This window comes from Equus caballus, chromosome 15 (genome assembly GCF_041296265.1).
Source record: "Equus caballus isolate H_3958 breed thoroughbred chromosome 15, TB-T2T, whole genome shotgun sequence".
NCBI lineage: Eukaryota > Metazoa > Chordata > Mammalia > Perissodactyla > Equidae > Equus > Equus caballus.
In genome coordinates this window covers 55,968,270-55,987,066 of record NC_091698.1, presented here as the reverse complement: position 1 = coordinate 55,987,066, position 18,797 = coordinate 55,968,270, and the positions used below count along the sequence as shown (strand labels likewise).

Below are 18,797 nucleotides of genomic sequence, written 5' to 3'. Positions count from 1 at the left end.
ATATTTTCCATTATTTTATTCATACCAAGCATTTACATATTGAAGTTTATAATATATTTTTATAAATGGCTTTATTTTTATTTATCCTCTATTGCTCTTAGAGCATTATTTTTATTTGTTTGAAAATGTACCTGTAAGGTAAATATCTATGAATTTCACTTCAGGATAGTAAAGGGGATGTTACAAATATAAGTTATAAAACAGTGGACACTGATCTAATAAGGTGGAAAATCATTGTTCTTGATACTAAAGAACATGCCTAAAACATAAAATCTTTTTTTTTAAATGATGCAGCAATCAAGAAGTTACATCCTTCAAGAAACAAACAAATCTCATTAGTAAATAGACGTGTTCCGGAATATGCAAGAGGGAGAGTGAGAGATAAAAAGTGAAATTGCTCTATAAGAGACTTTTTGTTGTTGTAGAAAGAATAAAAAAGACACCCGTCATCAAACTGAATAGATGTAGTTATAACAAAGTTTCAGAATAAAGTCAGTTACTGTGGTCCCCCATGAGTAGATCTCTGCACCCAGCTGGGCAATTGGAGGCTCCCTACCCCCTCCTGTCCTTGGAATGTACGTTCTGCCCACCATTCGCACACTAGGAGCTCTTTCAAGGATGCAGCCTTGAGAGAGTAATGTGTTGTTCAGACCACTTGGACTATGCACATGACTGAACCCCATTAAGAACTTCATGTAAACTATTAAGAACCTGGCGGACGGGTGCAGAGATCTACTCATCTTGCAGCCGCCCAAGACAAGCCTCATATACAAGTTCTCTTGCTTATTAAACCTGCAACCCACCAATCTGGAGTGGTCTGCCTCTTCCTTCGGTCTCTCCCTGCCCTCTGTGTACAAGGGCCAGTTTTGAATTTCACACAGGGAATTCCTGAAATTGCTAACCAACAAAAGAGAAGGAACAGCCTATCTGGCCAGGGGAATCCTTGAAGCCTTCCTGTAAGCTGAATCTGAAAGGCTGAGGAGGAATGAACCAAGTGAAGAACTGTGTGTTAGGAGGTGGGGAGGGGGGACGTGGTGAGCAGGGGCTCAAAGACAGACTGTGCAAGTTGTGTGGCCCTCAGGGGGAAAGGTATCCAAAAATCTTTTCAAATATTTTTAAAAATTGAGGTATAACATACATAAAGTGCACAAGTCTTTACACACCAGTATAGCTCAATTTTTAAATATATATAACCCATGACAAAGATAAACAAAGCTGGACACTAGTTAAAGTGGTAAAGACAGATTCTTTTCCCTAACTATTGAAATAAGGGGGGCTGGCCCCATGGCCGAGTGGTTAAGTTCACGCGCTCCACTGCAGGTGGCCCAGTGTTTCCTTGGTTCGAATCCTGGGCGTGGACATGGCACTGCTCATCAAACCATGCTGAGGCAGTGTCCCACATGCCACAACTAGAAGGCCCCACAAAGAAGAATATACAACTATGTACCGGGAGACTTTGGGGAGAAAAAGGAAAAAAATAAAAAAAAAATTTTTTTTAAAATAAGGAAGAGAGCCCAGTGTAAACTGAATTCGACTTCAATTTGTGCAGAGGTGACTGGGTGATTTCAAGGGAGGAGGGAACAGGGAGGAGGAAGAGAAGTCAGGGAAGTGTAAATTTATAAAAAGTGGGAAGGGGAGTTGGTCAATGCAATCAGGCCATCTGCGTTTGTTAGCTGGCATTTATTGAAGTCAGGCGCCTACCCTCCCACAGAGACTGGGAGACAGGGGTCTTGTCTTTAGGTGTTGGCTGGAGCAAACTAAATTCTTTTGGCAGCCTTGAGCTTTCCCAAGCAGCAACCTAAGGCAGCTGAAGCCATCATCCTGGAGATGTAGCCTTGAGCTGTTAGAAACTTTGCTAGTGTTTGTTCAAGTCTCTTAGTGTAAGGGTGGGCAAAATAATTTGTGCTGAGAGTCTGCAGTTGTCATAGACCAAGGTTGAGGCTGAGTCGAGAAGAGGGCTCAGAGGAGCCTGACTAGAGTTTGGTCAAGGTGAGAGTCTTCGTGATCCAGTACCCCAGTCGAGATACAGAATGTTTCTAGTGACTGAGAAGGCTCCCTTGAGTCACCTCTCATCACTATCCACCCCCAAAGGTACCAAATATTCTGCCCTCCATCACAATAATTAATCTGTTTTTTGAACTTGATATAAACAGATTCATATAGTATATACTCTTTTGCGTATGGCTTTTTCACTTATGTTTATAAGACTCATCAATATGGTTGTGTGGCAATAGTACATTCTTTTTCATAATTGGGGAGAAATCCATAGTATGAATATACCACAGTTTATTTATCCATTCTACTGCTGATGAACATTTGAGTTGTTTTCCTATTGCTGGGTAACATGAATAAAGGTGACAAACATTCTTGCCTGTCTTTTGGTGAATATAAGCACTTACTTCTGTTCAGTATATACCTAAGAGTAGTACTGCTGGATCACAGGGTATTTATATTTTAGGTTTCGTAGATACTACCAGTTTTCCAAGGTTGTTGTACCAATTTGAAAAATTTAAGGGAATTCCATTTGTTCTACATCTTCACCAATACTTTGTATTGTCCTTTTAATTTTAGTCATTCTGATGAAGGTGTAGCAATATTTCATTGTGGTTTTTATATACATTTCCCTCATGAATAGTGATGCTGATCGTATTTTTATATGCTTATTAGTCATTTGGCTATCCTCCTTTGTAAAGTGCCTGTTTGAGTCTTTCACCCACTTAAAAAATTGGGTTATCTATCTTTTTCTTATTGATTTGTAGAGTGTGTATGAGTATACTAGCTGGGTCCTCTGGGAAGCAGATGCCCATATGAATGAAATGAGCAATGCAAGATATTTATTGAAAATAACACCTATGAAAGATAAAAGGGAGAGAAAGAGGGGTCGGCCGCATGGCCTAGCAGTTAAGTGAGGTGCACTCTGCTTCAGGGGCCCGGGTTCAGTTCCCAGGTGTGGACCTACACCACTCATTGGCACCCATGTTGTGGCAGTGAGCCACATACAAAATAGAGGAAGGCTGGTACAGATGTTAGCTCAGGGTGAATGTTCTTCTTCAAAACAAAGAGGGGAGAGAAAGAAGGACTAGGCAGGAAAAGTCTTCAGATGCAGGTCTGATACTTGTGAAAAGAAAGGGGAAAGAAAGGAGAATTGGGAAGGAATAGAATCAGATTGGGGTGCATCTCGGAGAAAGTCTCAGCCAGCCCAATGGGGAGCTCTGACACAAAGACTGCCCATAGAGAGGTCCTGCGCTGGCCAGAGGAAGCAAGGCCTTGTACTACCACTGTGCTCATAATTGGCTAGGTGGTTCCAAGGAAACATGTGGCCTTGGTGTGAAAGCTGAGGTGGATCCTCTCTAGAAGGGAGATCTGAGCAGAGTACCTTCATGGATGCCGCAGAGTTCTTTATCAGATGTATGTATTGTGAGTATCTTTTCCCACTATGTGGCTTGCCTTTTCCTTCTCTTAGTGATGTTTTTAAATTTTAATTAAGTCCAATTTATCTTTTCTTTGGTAGTTATTGCTTTTATGTAATGTTCAAGAAGTCATTGCCTATCCCAAAGTTATAAAGGTATTCTCCTAAATTTCTCCTAGAAGTTTTATTTTACTTTTCACATTTAGAGGGTAATCCATTTGAAATAATATTTTGGGTACGGCGTAGGTTGGGGTCAGGTTTCATTATTTTCAACATAGATGACAAATTTGTCCCAGCATCAGTTAATGAAAAGACCTCCTTTCCCCCAACAGAATTGCAGTAGAGACTGTTATAAACAAGTGACTACATACGTACGGGTCTGTTTCTGGATTTTCTAATCCAGTTCATTGTTCTATTTGTCTAATCTTGTGCCAATATCACACTATCCTAACTTCTGTAGTTTTACAATAAATTTGGATATCTGGTAATGTACATTCTCCAGCTTTATTCTTCAATATTGGCTTGACTATTCTAGGACCTCGGCATTTCTATGTGCATTTAAGAATCACCTAGTCAATTCCAACAAAAAATACACTGGGATTTCCACTGGGATTCATTAAGTCTATAGAGTCAGGGAGAACTGACATTTTAACATAGTGAGTCTTTCAATCCATGAACATGGCATATCTCTGGGGAAGAGCACTCTAGGCAGAGGGGAAAGTATGAACAAGGGCAGAGAGACAAGAAACAGCATGGTTTATGGAATACGAGAAGCTATAAAGTAGTTCAATGAGGTGCAAAGTACAAAGTGTGGAGCATAGAAGATGAGGCTTAAGAAACAGGCAGAGGCCAGACTACGGAGGATCTTGTTGGCCAGGTCTAAGAGTTTGCATCTAAGACTAATGGATGGTTTTAAAGCACAAGAGTGTCATGGTCTGACAGTGTATTCATACAGAGGACTCAAGCAGCAACGGGTTTGAATGGCTTTCAAGGGGACAAAAGTGTAGACAAGCATAATAGTTAGGAGACCATGCCAGCAGTTCAAGTGAGATGTGAAGAAGATTTGAACAAAGAGAGTGGCAATCAAGATGGAGAAGAAATGGATTCATATTTGATTGGTAAAATCAGCAGGACTCGGTGACTGGATGTTGTGGGGTAGGTAGGGGATGGTGAGAGAGAGAGTCAAAGGTGGCTCCCAACCTTCTAACCTGTGTCTGGGTAGACAGTGGTACAAAGAACATGGAAGTAAGAGTAAACTTGGGAGAGAAGACGTTGAGTAGTTGGAGTTTGGGATGCCTATAGGTCTCCCAGTGGAGGTGTCTAACAAACTATTACATAGATAGTTCTGAAGCCCAGGGAAAGATCTAGTCTGGATAATTGGTCCTGGGACCACAGGTAAAATCATAAGAATCAATGAGATCACCCAGGCAGTGTGTGTGGGCTGAGAGGTATTATGCATCCCTCTCTCATATTCCCATTAAATTTTCCTGGTTCTTTGTCTTCTTTTTCAGGATAATATTGCCCACTGATATCCCCTGGATTAAAAACCTTATAAGAAATACTGTTTACTGGTCTGACATTACATTTATGACCTCAAATTTCAAACGGTCATTCAATACAGCCAGACATACTTTCTGAAGTTCCACTCTCAGAGACCACGTTTTCACTGTCTCCTCTTCCTTGAGCCTTCCATTCCCTTGTTGCCCTCCACTCTCAGTTGAACTTTACCTCATAGTTCATTAAAAAAAAACCGGCAATCTGACTACCTCATTTTCACATCATCAAGTCTACCAGGTTCTCTGCATCTGGTCTACCTTCCTTCTTGTTACCACAGAGGCAGTTTCCTCATTCCAATCTACAGCCAACCACATAACCTGCACTCTAGATTTCATCTTTTCTCTCTTCCCCATTCATTACCCCCTTCCTCTTTATCATCATCAATTTCTCCTTCACTACTGAAACAGTCTCATTTTATACAAATATTCCTTAATATCACCCCCTATAAACAAAACAAAACTTCAGTGCCAGAGATTGCTAGTCCTCACTGATATCTATTTTCTTCTCTTCTTCCTGGGCACACAGCTAAATTACTTTTCTGAAAGTGTATTTCTCAGCTCCCTGTGGAGGCCATATGGAAAGTAGACTGTGACCAGGCCTGGCCTATAAAAATTTCCCATTTACGATCTTCTACTCTCTTTCCTTTCGCAAGGCGACTTTGAAAGCCATATGTTGGTGCTACAAGATAGAAGGCACCTGGGTCCCTGGGTTACTCCTGGAAGAAAGGCACTCAATTCACATTGGACTGTGACTCAAATGATAAATAAACTTTAATTACATTAACCTGTTGAGATTTCCGTTGTCAGTGACAGATAGCCCTTAGCCTAATACAACTCCACAACCCCCTCCAGCTATTGCCCCATTTCTGTTTCCTTTAACACTCTTCAAAGAGTTGTCTATACTCATTGTTTCCATCATTCTCTTCTCAACCTCCACCAATGCAGGTTTCATCCCCACCATTCCACTAATATGGCTCTTATCAAGATCATTAATGAACTTTATCTTGCCAAATCCAAGGTCATTTCTTTCTTCTCATCTTTTTGAATCTCTCAGCAACACCTAATACAGCTGACCACTTCCATTCTTTTTGAAACACTCTCTGGGACACCACAGTCTCTTGGTTTTCCCCTACTTCACTGGGAGCTTTTTCTTCTCTACGAGTTCTCTAAGACTTAGAGAATCCTAGGGCTCTTTAAATTTTTTTTTTCTCTATCTGCACGCTTTCTTTAGGTGGTATTATCTTAAATGAAATGCTGCTGACTCCCAAACCTTTATTTCTAGTCCCAATATCCCCCCTTAGCTTTAGTTCTGCATATTCAACTGTCTACTGAAATGCTTTTGTTTTCAGATTTACTTTTTCCTCCCAAAGCGCCCCTGGTGCATAGTTGTGTATTTTTAGTCGTGGGTCCTTCTAATTGTGGCTGTGGGATGCCACCTCAGCATGGCTTGATGAGTGGTGCCATGTCCGTGCCCAGGATTCGAACCGGCAAAACCCTGGGCCACTGAAGCGGAGCGCGAGAACTTAACCATTCGGCCACGGGGTCGGCCCTGGAAATGTTTAATAGGCATCTGTAATTTAACACATCCAAAACACAACTCTTGATCTTTCCCTCTCAAACTTCCCTCTCAGCCTTCCTTTTTACCTGGTTGCTCAGACAAAAAAATGTGAGAGTTATCCCTAAGTCTTTTTTCCCCTCCTACCTACACCTGATCCATCACCAAGTCCTTCTGGCTCTTTCACCAAAACATCTTACTAAATCTGACCTCTTTGCACCATCTCCTCTGCTAAAACACTAGTCCAAACCACTCTTACTTCTCACTTAGACTGCTGCAACAGGCTCAGCTGCTCTGCCTTTACCCTTGCCCCTAGTTAGTGTATACTAACGGTTTAATACATCAGCCAGAGTAACTTTAAAATGTAATCGTTAATCCATCTCAAGCTTAAAACTCCCCCAATAGCTTTCTGTGTGCAAGTGGAATAAAATCCATCCTCCTTACTATGGCCTACAAAGTCTTACAGGATCTGCTTACCTCTTCACCCTCATTCAGTGTGCTCTACTTCTACTGGCCTTCCTTCCATCCCTCAAATAAGCTCCTTTCTATCTCAAGAACTTGGCACTTGCTGATCCTTTGATTAGAATGTTCTTTCCCTGAATCTTCCTGTGGATGCCTCTTTGTTATCACTCAGGACTCAGCTCAAACATCCCCTCTTTAGCGCATCCCTCTTCCTCAATCACTTTCTATCCTATTGCCTTATTTTCTTTACAGCAACAAACAAATCTTTTAATAATAGTATTTTAAATGATTTTATTTGCTAACATGCTTGATGTCTTCATGTGGGACAAAGCTGCACAATGGCAGAGATTTTGTCTTTTTTATTAGTGTGTGTGCCACTGCCTAAAGAGCACCTGGCACAGAGTAGATAATTGTTGAAGTGAATGGTTATCAACAACTGTAAACTCTTGAGGAAAAACACCATGCGCTATCCTTCCCTACAATCCCCAACAACCAGCTGCCTATTATCTTTACAGTACTAAACTTTTTTCCCCCCAGCGTAAGTCCCGAAGAAAACCAAAATCACTATCTATGTTTGTTGTGTTTTTAGTCCATCCATCAGCGTGTCTTATAATCTGCCTTTTTTTCTAATTAAGTTTATCCTGAACAAGAAAAATATTTTCACTTTTCAGATGTGGACTGGATCTTTTAAAAAGGTTTCAGCTAGTTTAAAAAATAGTGAAAGGATTTTTTTAAAAAAACTTTAAAAAAGTGAGATAATATAAATCCATAGCCTTGTCATACGACAAATAAAAAATAGCCCTGGAAATCAATATAAACATGCCTTTTTTCATTGTATAACATTGGTTTAGCACATATAAATTTCAGGTGTACATCGTAATATATTTTGAATTCTGTATAGACTACATCATGTTCACCACCCAAAGACTAATTACAATCCATCACCACACACATGTGCCTAATTACTCCTTCTGCCCTCCTCCCTTCCCCCTTCCCCTCTGGTAACCACTAATCCAATCTCTGTTGCTACCTGTTTGTCGTTGTTTTTATCTTCTACTTATGAGTGAGATCATATGGTATTTGACTTTCTCCCTTTGACTTATTTCACTCAGCATAGTACCCTCAAGGTCCATCCATGTTGTCACAAATGGCCGGATTTCATCATTTCTTATGGCTGATTAGTAGTCCCTCGTGTATAAATACCACATCTTCTTTATCCGTTTGTCCCTTGATGGGCACCTAGGTTGCTTCCAAGTCTTAGCTATTGTGAATAACGCTGCGATGAACACAGGGGTGCAAAAACATGCCATCTTATTAGTGAGGAGATTTAAATAAGTCAAAGTCTTTGAAAAATAAAAGATAAAACCTAAAGTTCAAAATTCTGTAGTTTTACTAAATCTCATAAGATGCAGCTGGTGATTGCATAGATTGGAGTGGTTTTAGGACTGGTCTGGGGTCCTGCAACTGGTCCAGAACTCTTCAGTAAACAAACATTATCCTCTACTAAGTTCAAGAAGCGCCTAAAACCAATCAGTTTCTGGAGGTGGAATATAAAGAAACACATACTAAACACGACTGAAAAAATCAAATTTAAAAAGTTCCCTGGTGCCAGAAAAGACAAAGAACATTACCCCTTATCTTTTCATTTAGCAATTCCTTTAGAAAGATTGAAATTGTAAATGATTTCTCTTTGTACACCTTTTAAAAAGCGAATTAGGCCTCTTGCCAGTTTTGCATACCGCCCCCCCCCCCAAGGTCTTTCTGGGGGCCTTGCAGCTATCTCTTTGAAATGCGAACATTAAAGAGGATGGTGCTCCATCTCTCTGTCTCTGTGGGAGTTTAAACCTCGGCTTTGGGCTCCAAAATAACTTCCTATTACTTTTCCTTTGGATAAAGACAATAGGTATGTAACGGATTTGTATCCCCCACAGCTAAATAAAGAAAGGTTTTTTTTGTCTTTGCAATCTCTTTAGGGAATCACAGTGTGCTTATTCAATAATAAAGCTGTTTCCTTCTTTTCTACCTCTCCACATTTTGTGGAGAGGATATTTTGGGGTCGTTAGATTTTATTTTTAACTACTTCCCTAAGTGGGTCCTCCAGTTTCGGCACTTGTATGGCAGGCTGATATTCCCCACTCCCCGGCCATACTTACTTTAGGCAATAAGGGATAGTGGAAAAGAGTATGGAGCTTTGGAATCAGACAACTCTGGGTTTAAACCGTGCTTTTCTTTTTACCAGCATTCTGAAGGATGGACTTAAGTTCTCCGAAGTATTACTTAACTTCTCTGAACCCCGATTACCTCATTTACTAAATGAAGATAACACGTTATAAATGAGGTAAACTGACACACAGGAGGTTCTTAACACAGGAAGGAAACCAAGTTATACTAGATTCCTTCAACAACCTAACCGTTCGTCCCCATTCCCCCTTTCCTCGTCGGCATCTCTGTCAAACCCCAGGACAGTGTCCAGTTCACTAAAAGCGAGAACACCGCAGAAACAGGCAACGAACCCGCAGCGCGGACCGGAAGAGATGAAAAAGTTCTAGTAGGTAAAGTACGTAAGGTTAACAGAGCCTAAGGGGGGAAAGTCAGACGGCGGGGGTCCCCTATGCAAATACAAGAATTACAAAAGACAGCCGCTTCCGCACTTCCCCGCGAGGGCGCACCGGGACGCCTGCGCCGAGCCGCGCGCCGGCGCGGGGGCGGAGATTTGCATGTGCGAAATCGGGAAGGAGGGGAACCACCCATCGAAAACCCCAGGCCGGCGACCTCAGCAGCCCGGGAGGGCCCGCCCCGCCCCCAAGTGCTCCGGGGCGTCCGGCCCTCTCGACGTCACCGCACCCTCCCACCTGCTCCTGAACTTTAAACCGCGCGCCGGAGAACAACCTGGAGGAGGGGGATTTCTCAGGAGCCGACGGCTTTCGCACGCTCGGGACCGTCACCTCCCGGCTCCCAGCGTTCCCTACGCTCCCGAAAATTCCGCGCTCCCGCTGCCCGGACGGGGTCCCAACCCGCGGCATCTCCGGGAGGGGCAGCGGGGGCGGGGCAGGGGCGGGGCGGGGCGCGGGCAGTCGAGGACGGACGCGCGCGCGCCGGCCACGAGGACGCCCCGCCCCCCGCCCCCAGAAGGCGGTGGTGAGGGGCCGACGTCAGCCGTGGGAAATCCCCCTCCCGCCGGGCTGGTCGCCTCTCGGCCTCGCCGGGCTTGGCTGTCGCCGCGCTCCGCCCCCTGTGCCTGGCTCCCGCAGCCTGGACCGGCGGCGCCGGCTGACCGGAGCGCGAGAATTAAGGGGGTGGGGAAGGTGTGAGCCGCAAACCCAGAGGAGGGCGGGAAGGAGGAGGAGGCCCGGGAGTGCTCAGGGGACCTGGGGGTCCCGCCGCCAGAGGTCCCTCGGCCGCGCGACTGACGGGAGGGCTCCGTGCCGACGGCAGCCTGCGCGCGGTCGGACGCCTGGAGCGCGGCGGCGCGGGAGCGGAGCCATGGCCTCCGGTGAGTGGCCCGGCGCGGGGGGAGGGATCTCGTCCGGGGTCCTGCTGCTCAGAGTTTCGGGGCGCAGTTTTGGTCGTGGCGCGTTCGGTGTTTAAAATCCTCTTATCTGGCAAATTGTCGGCCTTTACAAAGTTACCTGGTTCAGGGTTTGCGTGCGAAATCAAAGTCGCGCTCTGTAATTTGATGCCCTTCTAACAGCCGGAACCTTAGAAATTCCCGACGACTTGATTTTAGGATTAGGGAAGTAGCAAGAATCTGAATAAAGGAGGGCGAAGAATTCTCGTATTGAAAAATGCGTATATATTGAAATGGTGGTTTTATGTGTTAGAACAGGAATGAGGAACCGTCAGACCTAAGGAGACCTCTGCCTTTTTTGGTTTAATTCCATCAAGTGCCAAAGTGTGATCGCTTTGCGGACAGTTGTACAAAATGTAGTGCGGCTTTACAAGTCACCAGGGGTATTTTGCCAGGTCTTAAGTGGAAATGTTGCTTAAATAAAGTGATTAATTTTTACTGTAAAGTGCGTACTTTGTAGTTTACGGAACAGAAGTCGAGTTTTGTTTTGTTTTCCTTTGTTGAAAAGAAGGGGAAAAGAGGATTTTTGGAATACTCGTGCTATAAAATACGGGGCGGAATGAAAACAACTTTCTATCACTTATGTAAATATTTATTTTCAGTTAATAAGTGCGTGGATCTCTTGCTTTGAGGGGAAGCGAGTTAACCAAGAAACAGCTCGAGGGCAAGGGAGAGAGTCTCCTGCACAGCCGTGGTGAGGTCCGCTTTGTAACCTAGGGGAAGTAAATCAAGCAGCCTGCGTTCGAGTTGGACCTTGACAGGATTGTGGCAGGGTTCCTGGGGGCGCTTTCCCGGCAGAGGAAAAGCCTCCCAAAGGCAGGGAGGCCTCAAGGTCTACGTTAACGCTGGACCAGGAGGCTGCAGGGGGGGACTTGTTTATGCTTCACCCGCATCCTCCCAACTCCCTGGTTCAGTGACCCTCAGGAGGCTGATGTCTAGCAGAGAAGAGGAAGTAGAAAGCATAGAGGACTTTTTAAAGGGTTGAGCAGAACAATGCCATAGCTACTGCTGTAGGCTGAAAAGGAAATTGGGGTGGTTCACATGACATTTGATTTCAGTTTGTCTGTGGTTTTCATGTGAGAATACAACTGGAGTCTAAAATATTTCAACTTTCTCTTTACCCACTTCAGTGACCCCAAACTTTCAGATAATCTTGTAAATTCACAAATTAAAAGCATGTTTAGATTAAAAGTGCAAAGATGATTTGAAATATTTGGCTAATTTATTGGTTACCAGAAAGAAATTTTGTATGAAAGAAGTAAAGAATGGTGAGCATTATAAATAAAAAAGGTCAGCCTGCTGGAAGTGTAACCAAATTTTATTAATATGAATGCAGTATTTCTGATTCTTTCAAAAGACAGAGAAAAGAATTAACCATTCATGTAGAGTATTGTAAGACCCGTATCATTTTAAAATGTGATAGAATTTAAACTTGTGTAATGACATATTTTGTGCTGTTTTGAGAACTGATTCTCTAAATTGAAGGGAAAAAATTTAAAAGAATGGAAGGTTGTAGGGTAGTTACCTTTTTTTAAAATTTTGCCTTTTCTGGAGTTGCATTAAAATGGGGCTATTTAAAATATAACAAGTAATTTAAACTGTAATTCAGGTGTTTGAAAACTGCTAAGCAAAATTTTTAAAAAGCAGTCTGGGTGCAAAGACCTTAGAGAGAAAGATTTACTAAATTATAAATTCCCATCCTGTTTTGAAACAGTAATTTAACCAAAAGAGTAACAGGAAAAAAATTTGCTTAATTAGTTTATCATTGTGTAATTTGGATTCTGTTTGTCGCAAGGTAGTATTAAAGCCTCAGAAAGTATTTTTATTGATTACCAAGCATTTAGGACCATTTCTTCATTTCTTACCGGATGTCGTATGTAAATAGGTCTATGTATTTTTACATGTGGTCTGTATAACATAAAAGTAACAGATCATAATCTCATAAGCAAAATTATATAAGTACCATGAATAACTGGGACTTTGATAGATATATATATATGATTCTAAATTTTATTCAGGTAAATTATCAGATTATTTAGGATTTCACAGCTCGAGTTCTATTAAGCTGTCTTTATTGCTTTTTTTTTTTAATTACACCTTGATTCCAGTCTTTTGACACAATTAATTGGAATAGGCATTGTTAAGAAAAATGTTCTCAGTCCCTTCTAGGGTATGCATAATTAGGTAGTCATTACTCTTGTATATATATATAATTCTGTTTAATGTAAATTAAATTAGCTGTTTTATGTATGAATTTAAAGCTTCTCATTGTTCCAGTAGAAAGTGCAAAATGTTGTTGTGTGCATATAGCTCTGTTTACTAATAAATAGTACTGTCTTTGGTAAAGTATATTTTAAAATTTAGGTAATTTATTTTCAGTTTTCTTTAGTATAGTTTTGCTATGTCACATAATAGGAAGTACATGAAGAAATTGTTTTTGTAAACCGCGCTACTTACCAACTCTGTCTATAGTGTGAATTTCAAGAGAAGTATTTCTCTTGAGTAAGGGGGAGAAATTAATGTAAGTATGATGCAACTTAATCTTTAATGATAGAGCTGGAAGCTGGAATTGATAGCTAAAGCAAATGACTTCTTTTTATAAGTAAAAGACTGTACACATAAACATGAAGGCTGTTTCAGAAGTGCAACCCATGAAAATGTAGAGACAACAGCGGTGTAAAAGAATTAAGGTGCTATGTGTTAGATACAGGGTGAAGGGAATGAGTGAGTGAAATGACTAGGGAGGGGTCAGATGATGAATCATAATTGGGAACATCTGAGGTGTGTGTAGTGTCTTTCTCAAATACAGTTTATGGGACTCAGAATTTCCTTCTGTTCCATCTTTCTCTCATCTGTGTTCTCTGCAAATTTTTGTGTTTTTGGGCACATGACTCAAATAATTGCGTGGGATATACTTATACTAAAAAAATTATTCGTTTAATGCATGTTTGAATAGGTATCCGGTAATATTTATTTTTAAATCCGGCAGTCTTAATCAAGACAGATGATTTGGCCCTGCCATCTATTTTTAATTTAGTTAAATGCCTGAATAATCTAGGACAGATTTTAAAAATTTCTCTGCCTTTCACCCTGGAAGTTAAAATTTTTTTTCAAGACTTATTCCCCCCATCCCCCTGCATGGCAGTGGAATCTCTAGCAGTAGACTCTCTGTTGCCAAGATCTTTTGCATCTTTTATCTTGTGGTGCATACATCAGTCAGATACTCATCTGAAAATTCCCTTACTTGGATTCCTAAGAGCCAGTTGGGAGTCAGCCTGATATATTGGAATAAACCTGGAGTTTAGCCCATGATGGACCTGGGTTGGTTTTTTTTTTTTTTCAGTTTTGTTTTTTTTTATTGAGTTATTGATAGGTTACAATCTTGTGAAATTTCGGTTGTACATTAATGTTTGTCAGTCATGTTGTAGGTGCACCACTTCACCCTTTGTGCCCACCCCCCACCCCACCTTTCCCCTGGTATCCACTAAACTGTTCTTAGTCCATAATTTTAAATTCCTCATATGAGTGGAGTCATACACAGATTATCTTTCTCTCTGGCTTATTTCACTTAACATAATTCTCTCAAGGTCCCATGATGGACCTGGGTTAGTTTTTATTCCACTTCTGCCACTCTGTGATATAAAAAGGGGAATAGCTACTGAAAAGTCTTGTTGTGAGGAACAAATGAGATAATGCATGCCCATAGTTTTCTTCCATAATAGAGCTGTTTTGGGACTCAGACATCTAGGAAACAGGAGCTACTAGAGAAACTTGGCACTTGCTGTTAAGTATTCTGAAAATTCTAGAATTTAATGAAACCTTAAAACCTGTAATAATAGACTAGACCAGATACTAGATAGAAAATATGTCTTTCAAGAAAATATGAGAATGCCCATTTTCTTTTAAACAATTTGCAGTGGTTTGTGTATATTTAAACTTAGGGAGTAGAATTTGACAGTGATGTTTGGGGGCAGTGTATCTTTTCTCCTTTGTTCACTTAAATGATAGTAAGCATTCTGAAAGAAAAAAAGTAAATAAAAAATTGCCTAGTAGATAAATCATGTGTTGTTTTGCTAACTTGATTGACATAACTTATCCTTCATTTGGTTACTTTTGCACCTTTCGTGTTAGTCTTTTTCTGTGCTCGTGGGAAGTAGGCTTAAGTTTTCTTTGCCCCTTTGTTAATTGAATGCAATTCTATCTCTGTAGAAAATGGTAACTCTAAATTTTGATCATGATTAGGAACAAACATAAAAACTCACCTGTGTCTTAACGTAAAGAAGATAATCACCATGATTTAATTGGGTTCCTAGGCTTGAGGAAAGAAGAATACACCTGATTTTCTTTTTCTCCAAAGTAAGTGGAAGGGAAATTTGGAAAAGTATATATTGTTAGTTCCATTTGCTCCTTTGGGTTTCGGGCAGTCTGTTATCCAGTACTTCTGAGGGAGATGCAGTTTCTAGTCAGTTATTCTCAAACTGTGGTGTTGATTCAGTGGCATGTTATAATCGTTTGTTGTGCTGTAAGAAGTATTACTGATGATAGTTAACAATATTAATTTTGTGAACGATTTACTTTTTAAATAAATCAGTACCATCGAAGGCTATTCCTAGAATGTCTTTTTCCCTTGCTTGCATTTGGATAAGCTTTTTAGAGTGGAGGAGAAAGGAGTTACAAATGGTCAGAATTCCTCTGCCTAGTTTAGCCTTCACCCGGCCCATACTTGTACATGATTTTTGGATTGCTTCTCTACGTGTGCATTGTTGTTTCCACTTCTTTATGTTTTAGTGCAATGGTTCTCAATCAGGAGCGTGTTAGAATTGGTTGGAAGGCTTTTTCAGAAACATGCCTGGGTTTTAGATAGATTTCCGTTGCTATTCAGCAAATCTCAGGTGGGGTCAGGGTGTGTATGTTTTTTGAAAAAACTGCCTAGGTGATTCTGATATACACCCCAGTATGAACTCTGTTCCAGGAATTTCATTGGATCTAAATACTCGCTTGTACCAAGATGCATTATCTTCTTAAACTGAGTTGTATTTATTTTAGATTATTTTCTGTTTCGGTTATTGTGACTTTTCTCCCAGCTGATTTTATGCTTGTTGTTCTTTGATTTTGACACCCTGGGATCCCAGCTGTCATATTTGCTAATGTCATTCATAATTTCTTTTTCTTATAACTTCATGTAATTTTCATCAGTAAAGTGGGATAATAATTCCTGTTCTGTTTTTATGAAGATTAAAGTTAAAGTCAAATGAGAAATGTATATAAAAGTGCTTTAAAACAGTGTTATAATTACTATAATTAACATTTTTTTCACTGTACAATTAATTCTGGTTCCCAATGCTAGCTATAAAGTTTTACTTAATAATGTGTCTATTTCTGACAATTGATGACCCATTTTTAACTTTTAGTTCAATGTAATTTTTTTATCTTAAAAATTCAAATAGCGCTCTTTTTTTGCCTAACATAAATAAAAAATATATCTTGCAAACAGTTTGGCTATATTTCAAATATTATTCTGGTCTGTATTAGCATTTACAATAATGTTAAAAATATAGGGTCAGTCCTAGCTTTGCATAGTATTGGTTAAAGGAAAGTACAGTAATCAACTTGTTTAAAACCAATTTTGAAAACCTTTCACTGCTTTTCAAAACTGCTCTGATTTGGTATAATCTTAGTTAAGAGTACTCATTTTCCTTACAATTCCCTGATTTATATATTACCTTCTTCTAGTCCTTAGATGACTATATTTCAGCACTTTTTATCTTCATGAAGAACGACACTTCAAAACAGGGTACCTAGAAAGGAAGTCACTGGCACATTGTACTGATGCATGATATACATGATTTATAGCTGGGAAACTTTTTAAAATCATAAGTACAGGTAAATTAGAATGTGAATGGATATGAAGAATATGAGGGTGTAGCAATTCTAGTACCTACAAAGCACAATTTTTTTCCATAGTAGTGAAACCTAATAAGAAACATCTGATTAATCATTAATATAGTCCTTCAATGTTGGCATAACTTACATGAACAAAAAGATCTTTAGGTTTTCAGTCATTCGTTCCATAGATATTTACTGAATATCTGTGTACAAGACACTGATGAGTAAGACAATTCCTGCCTTCAAGTAGCTTGAAGAAATGAAACAGGCAGCTGTTTTTCAAGAAGAAATAAAAGTCTTCCCTAAAGTATAGTTATTTGGAGTAATTGCCATAAACAAAATACTGTGGTAGCTTGGAGGAGGGGAAGATTATTTCCAGCTGGAGGAATATAGAATATTACAGTCAACTCTGTTACTTGGTTGTTAGTGAGACTTTTTACCAATAAAATTCTTCTACAGTAGGAAGAATAGATTTCACGAGTTTTTTAAGTACTTGATGTTATATGATAGCTAATACTTGTCATTTTTATAATTTAAAAATCTTTTTAAGAAGTTTTATTTAATCTTTCAACAACTGCTTTTCTATTCTCTTATCTATAGACTTTTTACTTAAACACACTTTCTAGTTTAAGGAAGCGTTGTGTAACCAATGAAATATTTGAATGCTCACTGCGAGCTTAGCAGTTTTATTCACACTTCTCCCCAAAAAGTTAGCCACTTACCATTAATGATGTCACTCTTTGTCAAATTCCCACCAAGACACCTTTCAATAAGTTGTGGGCAGGGATTTATTTGACCTTTAGTTCAACCACCTAAGTGATTTGAGATATTTCTTAAAGAATATTGTTGAATATTTTCAACTATTGAGAAGAAAATGTACTTTCTTTTAAATACTCTATAAGAATATATAAGGATGTGAAATATTTGAAACTGAAATGTGAATTTGAATTATTTGAAATATACAAGGCTGTATAAGGATGTGAAAATGAAATACTTATCTGCATGCCTTAAGATCTTCAGTCAAATTGAAATAAGTGTTATAAACTGGATTATGTTCAAGTCAGTTTTCCCTGACTCTTTGTCTTTTGAATAAACAAATAGGTAACAAATTCAAACGCAAAGAGTCTGAACCAAACCAAATAAAATTAAAGGTACCAGTGATACTTTACTCAGTAACCCATAACAGAGACTATGGAGCCACCAGTGGTTCTTTACTTTCTCTTAACTGTAATGTTCAGTCAGTCACCAAGTACTGTCAATTTTATCTTTTAAATAATCCTTCATTTCTATTGTCACTACCATATTTCAGACATACCCTCATCATTGCCCACATTATTGTGACAGCATCTAAACTGATCACCTTGCTTTCTCGCTTCAGTCTGTCCACTGCCTCCAGAGTTCTTACTCTAAAATGCCAGTCTGATCATGTGTGATTCCCCTGCGTAAAACCATTCGTTGATCCTCTGTAACTCTAAAATGAGATCCAAATCCCCAATTGTACTCTGGCCTCGGGTTCTCTTTCTAAGGGTGGAAGTGTAGTCCACTTTCATTGGGCTATATTGATGAGTCTTAAACTCTTCTGTGCCGCCACCCCTTTGACAACACTGTTCCCTCTCCCTTGGGTGCCTGCCTTGCTCCTTTCCCCTTCCTCCCTCCCCACCCTTTTGCTTCATTAGCTCTCTTTTCCTTTGACATAGTTAGGCATTCCTAACTCTTTTGCTTTTATTCTTATTTTATGCAGAAGTTTGTTAGCATAAACAAGATTTTTTGTTCATCCCTTCTATAGTCTAATAATTTGTGGTGTTTGCCTCACTGCTCTGTAAGATCCTTGAAAGTAGCAGTTGTTATACCATCATAGTATCACTGTTATATATCATTGTTTTCAAGAAAGCATCTGAAATAATAATAGACACCATTTATTGAGTTTTTGTCATATGCGTGAAACTTGGTGAGAACTTAACACATGTTATCTCTAATCCTCACAACAACCCTGTGAGGTAGGTGCTGTTATTATCCTCCTTTTATAGAGGAGGAGGCTTAAGAGAGATGACAACGTTTCTGGGGCCTTCACTGATAAGATGTGGCTGGGTAGGACTCAAAAAGCCTCTTCCCCATACTGCACTGATAAGACCCACTGTTACCCTTTCTAAAGATTTGCTTGCATTCCAACAGGATAAGCCTTTAGTCAAAAAAATAGATACCTAATTGTGGGAATTTAGAAACCACTAAACTGACTGAGGGGTTTTTTCCTAAATGGAAGACACCTTCACGCTCCTGAAATAAAGACACGTTGCTAAGTACCCTACTTGTAAGCACACTTGAGTGTCTTCACTGAACTTTCATTTCCACGATTTGAATAAT

The 18,797-nt window shown here is 40.0% G+C and overlaps 1 protein-coding gene across 2 annotated transcripts in view; it reads left to right on the top strand.

Moving 5' to 3' along the window:
* The first annotated feature begins 9,845 nt into the window (after positions 1 to 9,845).
* The window catches only part of REL (REL proto-oncogene, NF-kB subunit), a 34,556-nt gene continuing 25,604 nt past the window's right edge, over positions 9,846 to 18,797 (top strand). For both annotated transcript variants that reach the window (XM_014731153.3, XM_005599961.4), the window contains exon 1: positions 9,846 to 10,475. In XM_014731153.3, the coding sequence (XP_014586639.1) occupies positions 10,466 to 10,475 (10 nt within the window). In that variant the 5' untranslated portion in view covers positions 9,846 to 10,465. The remainder of the gene's footprint in view (positions 10,476 to 18,797) is intronic.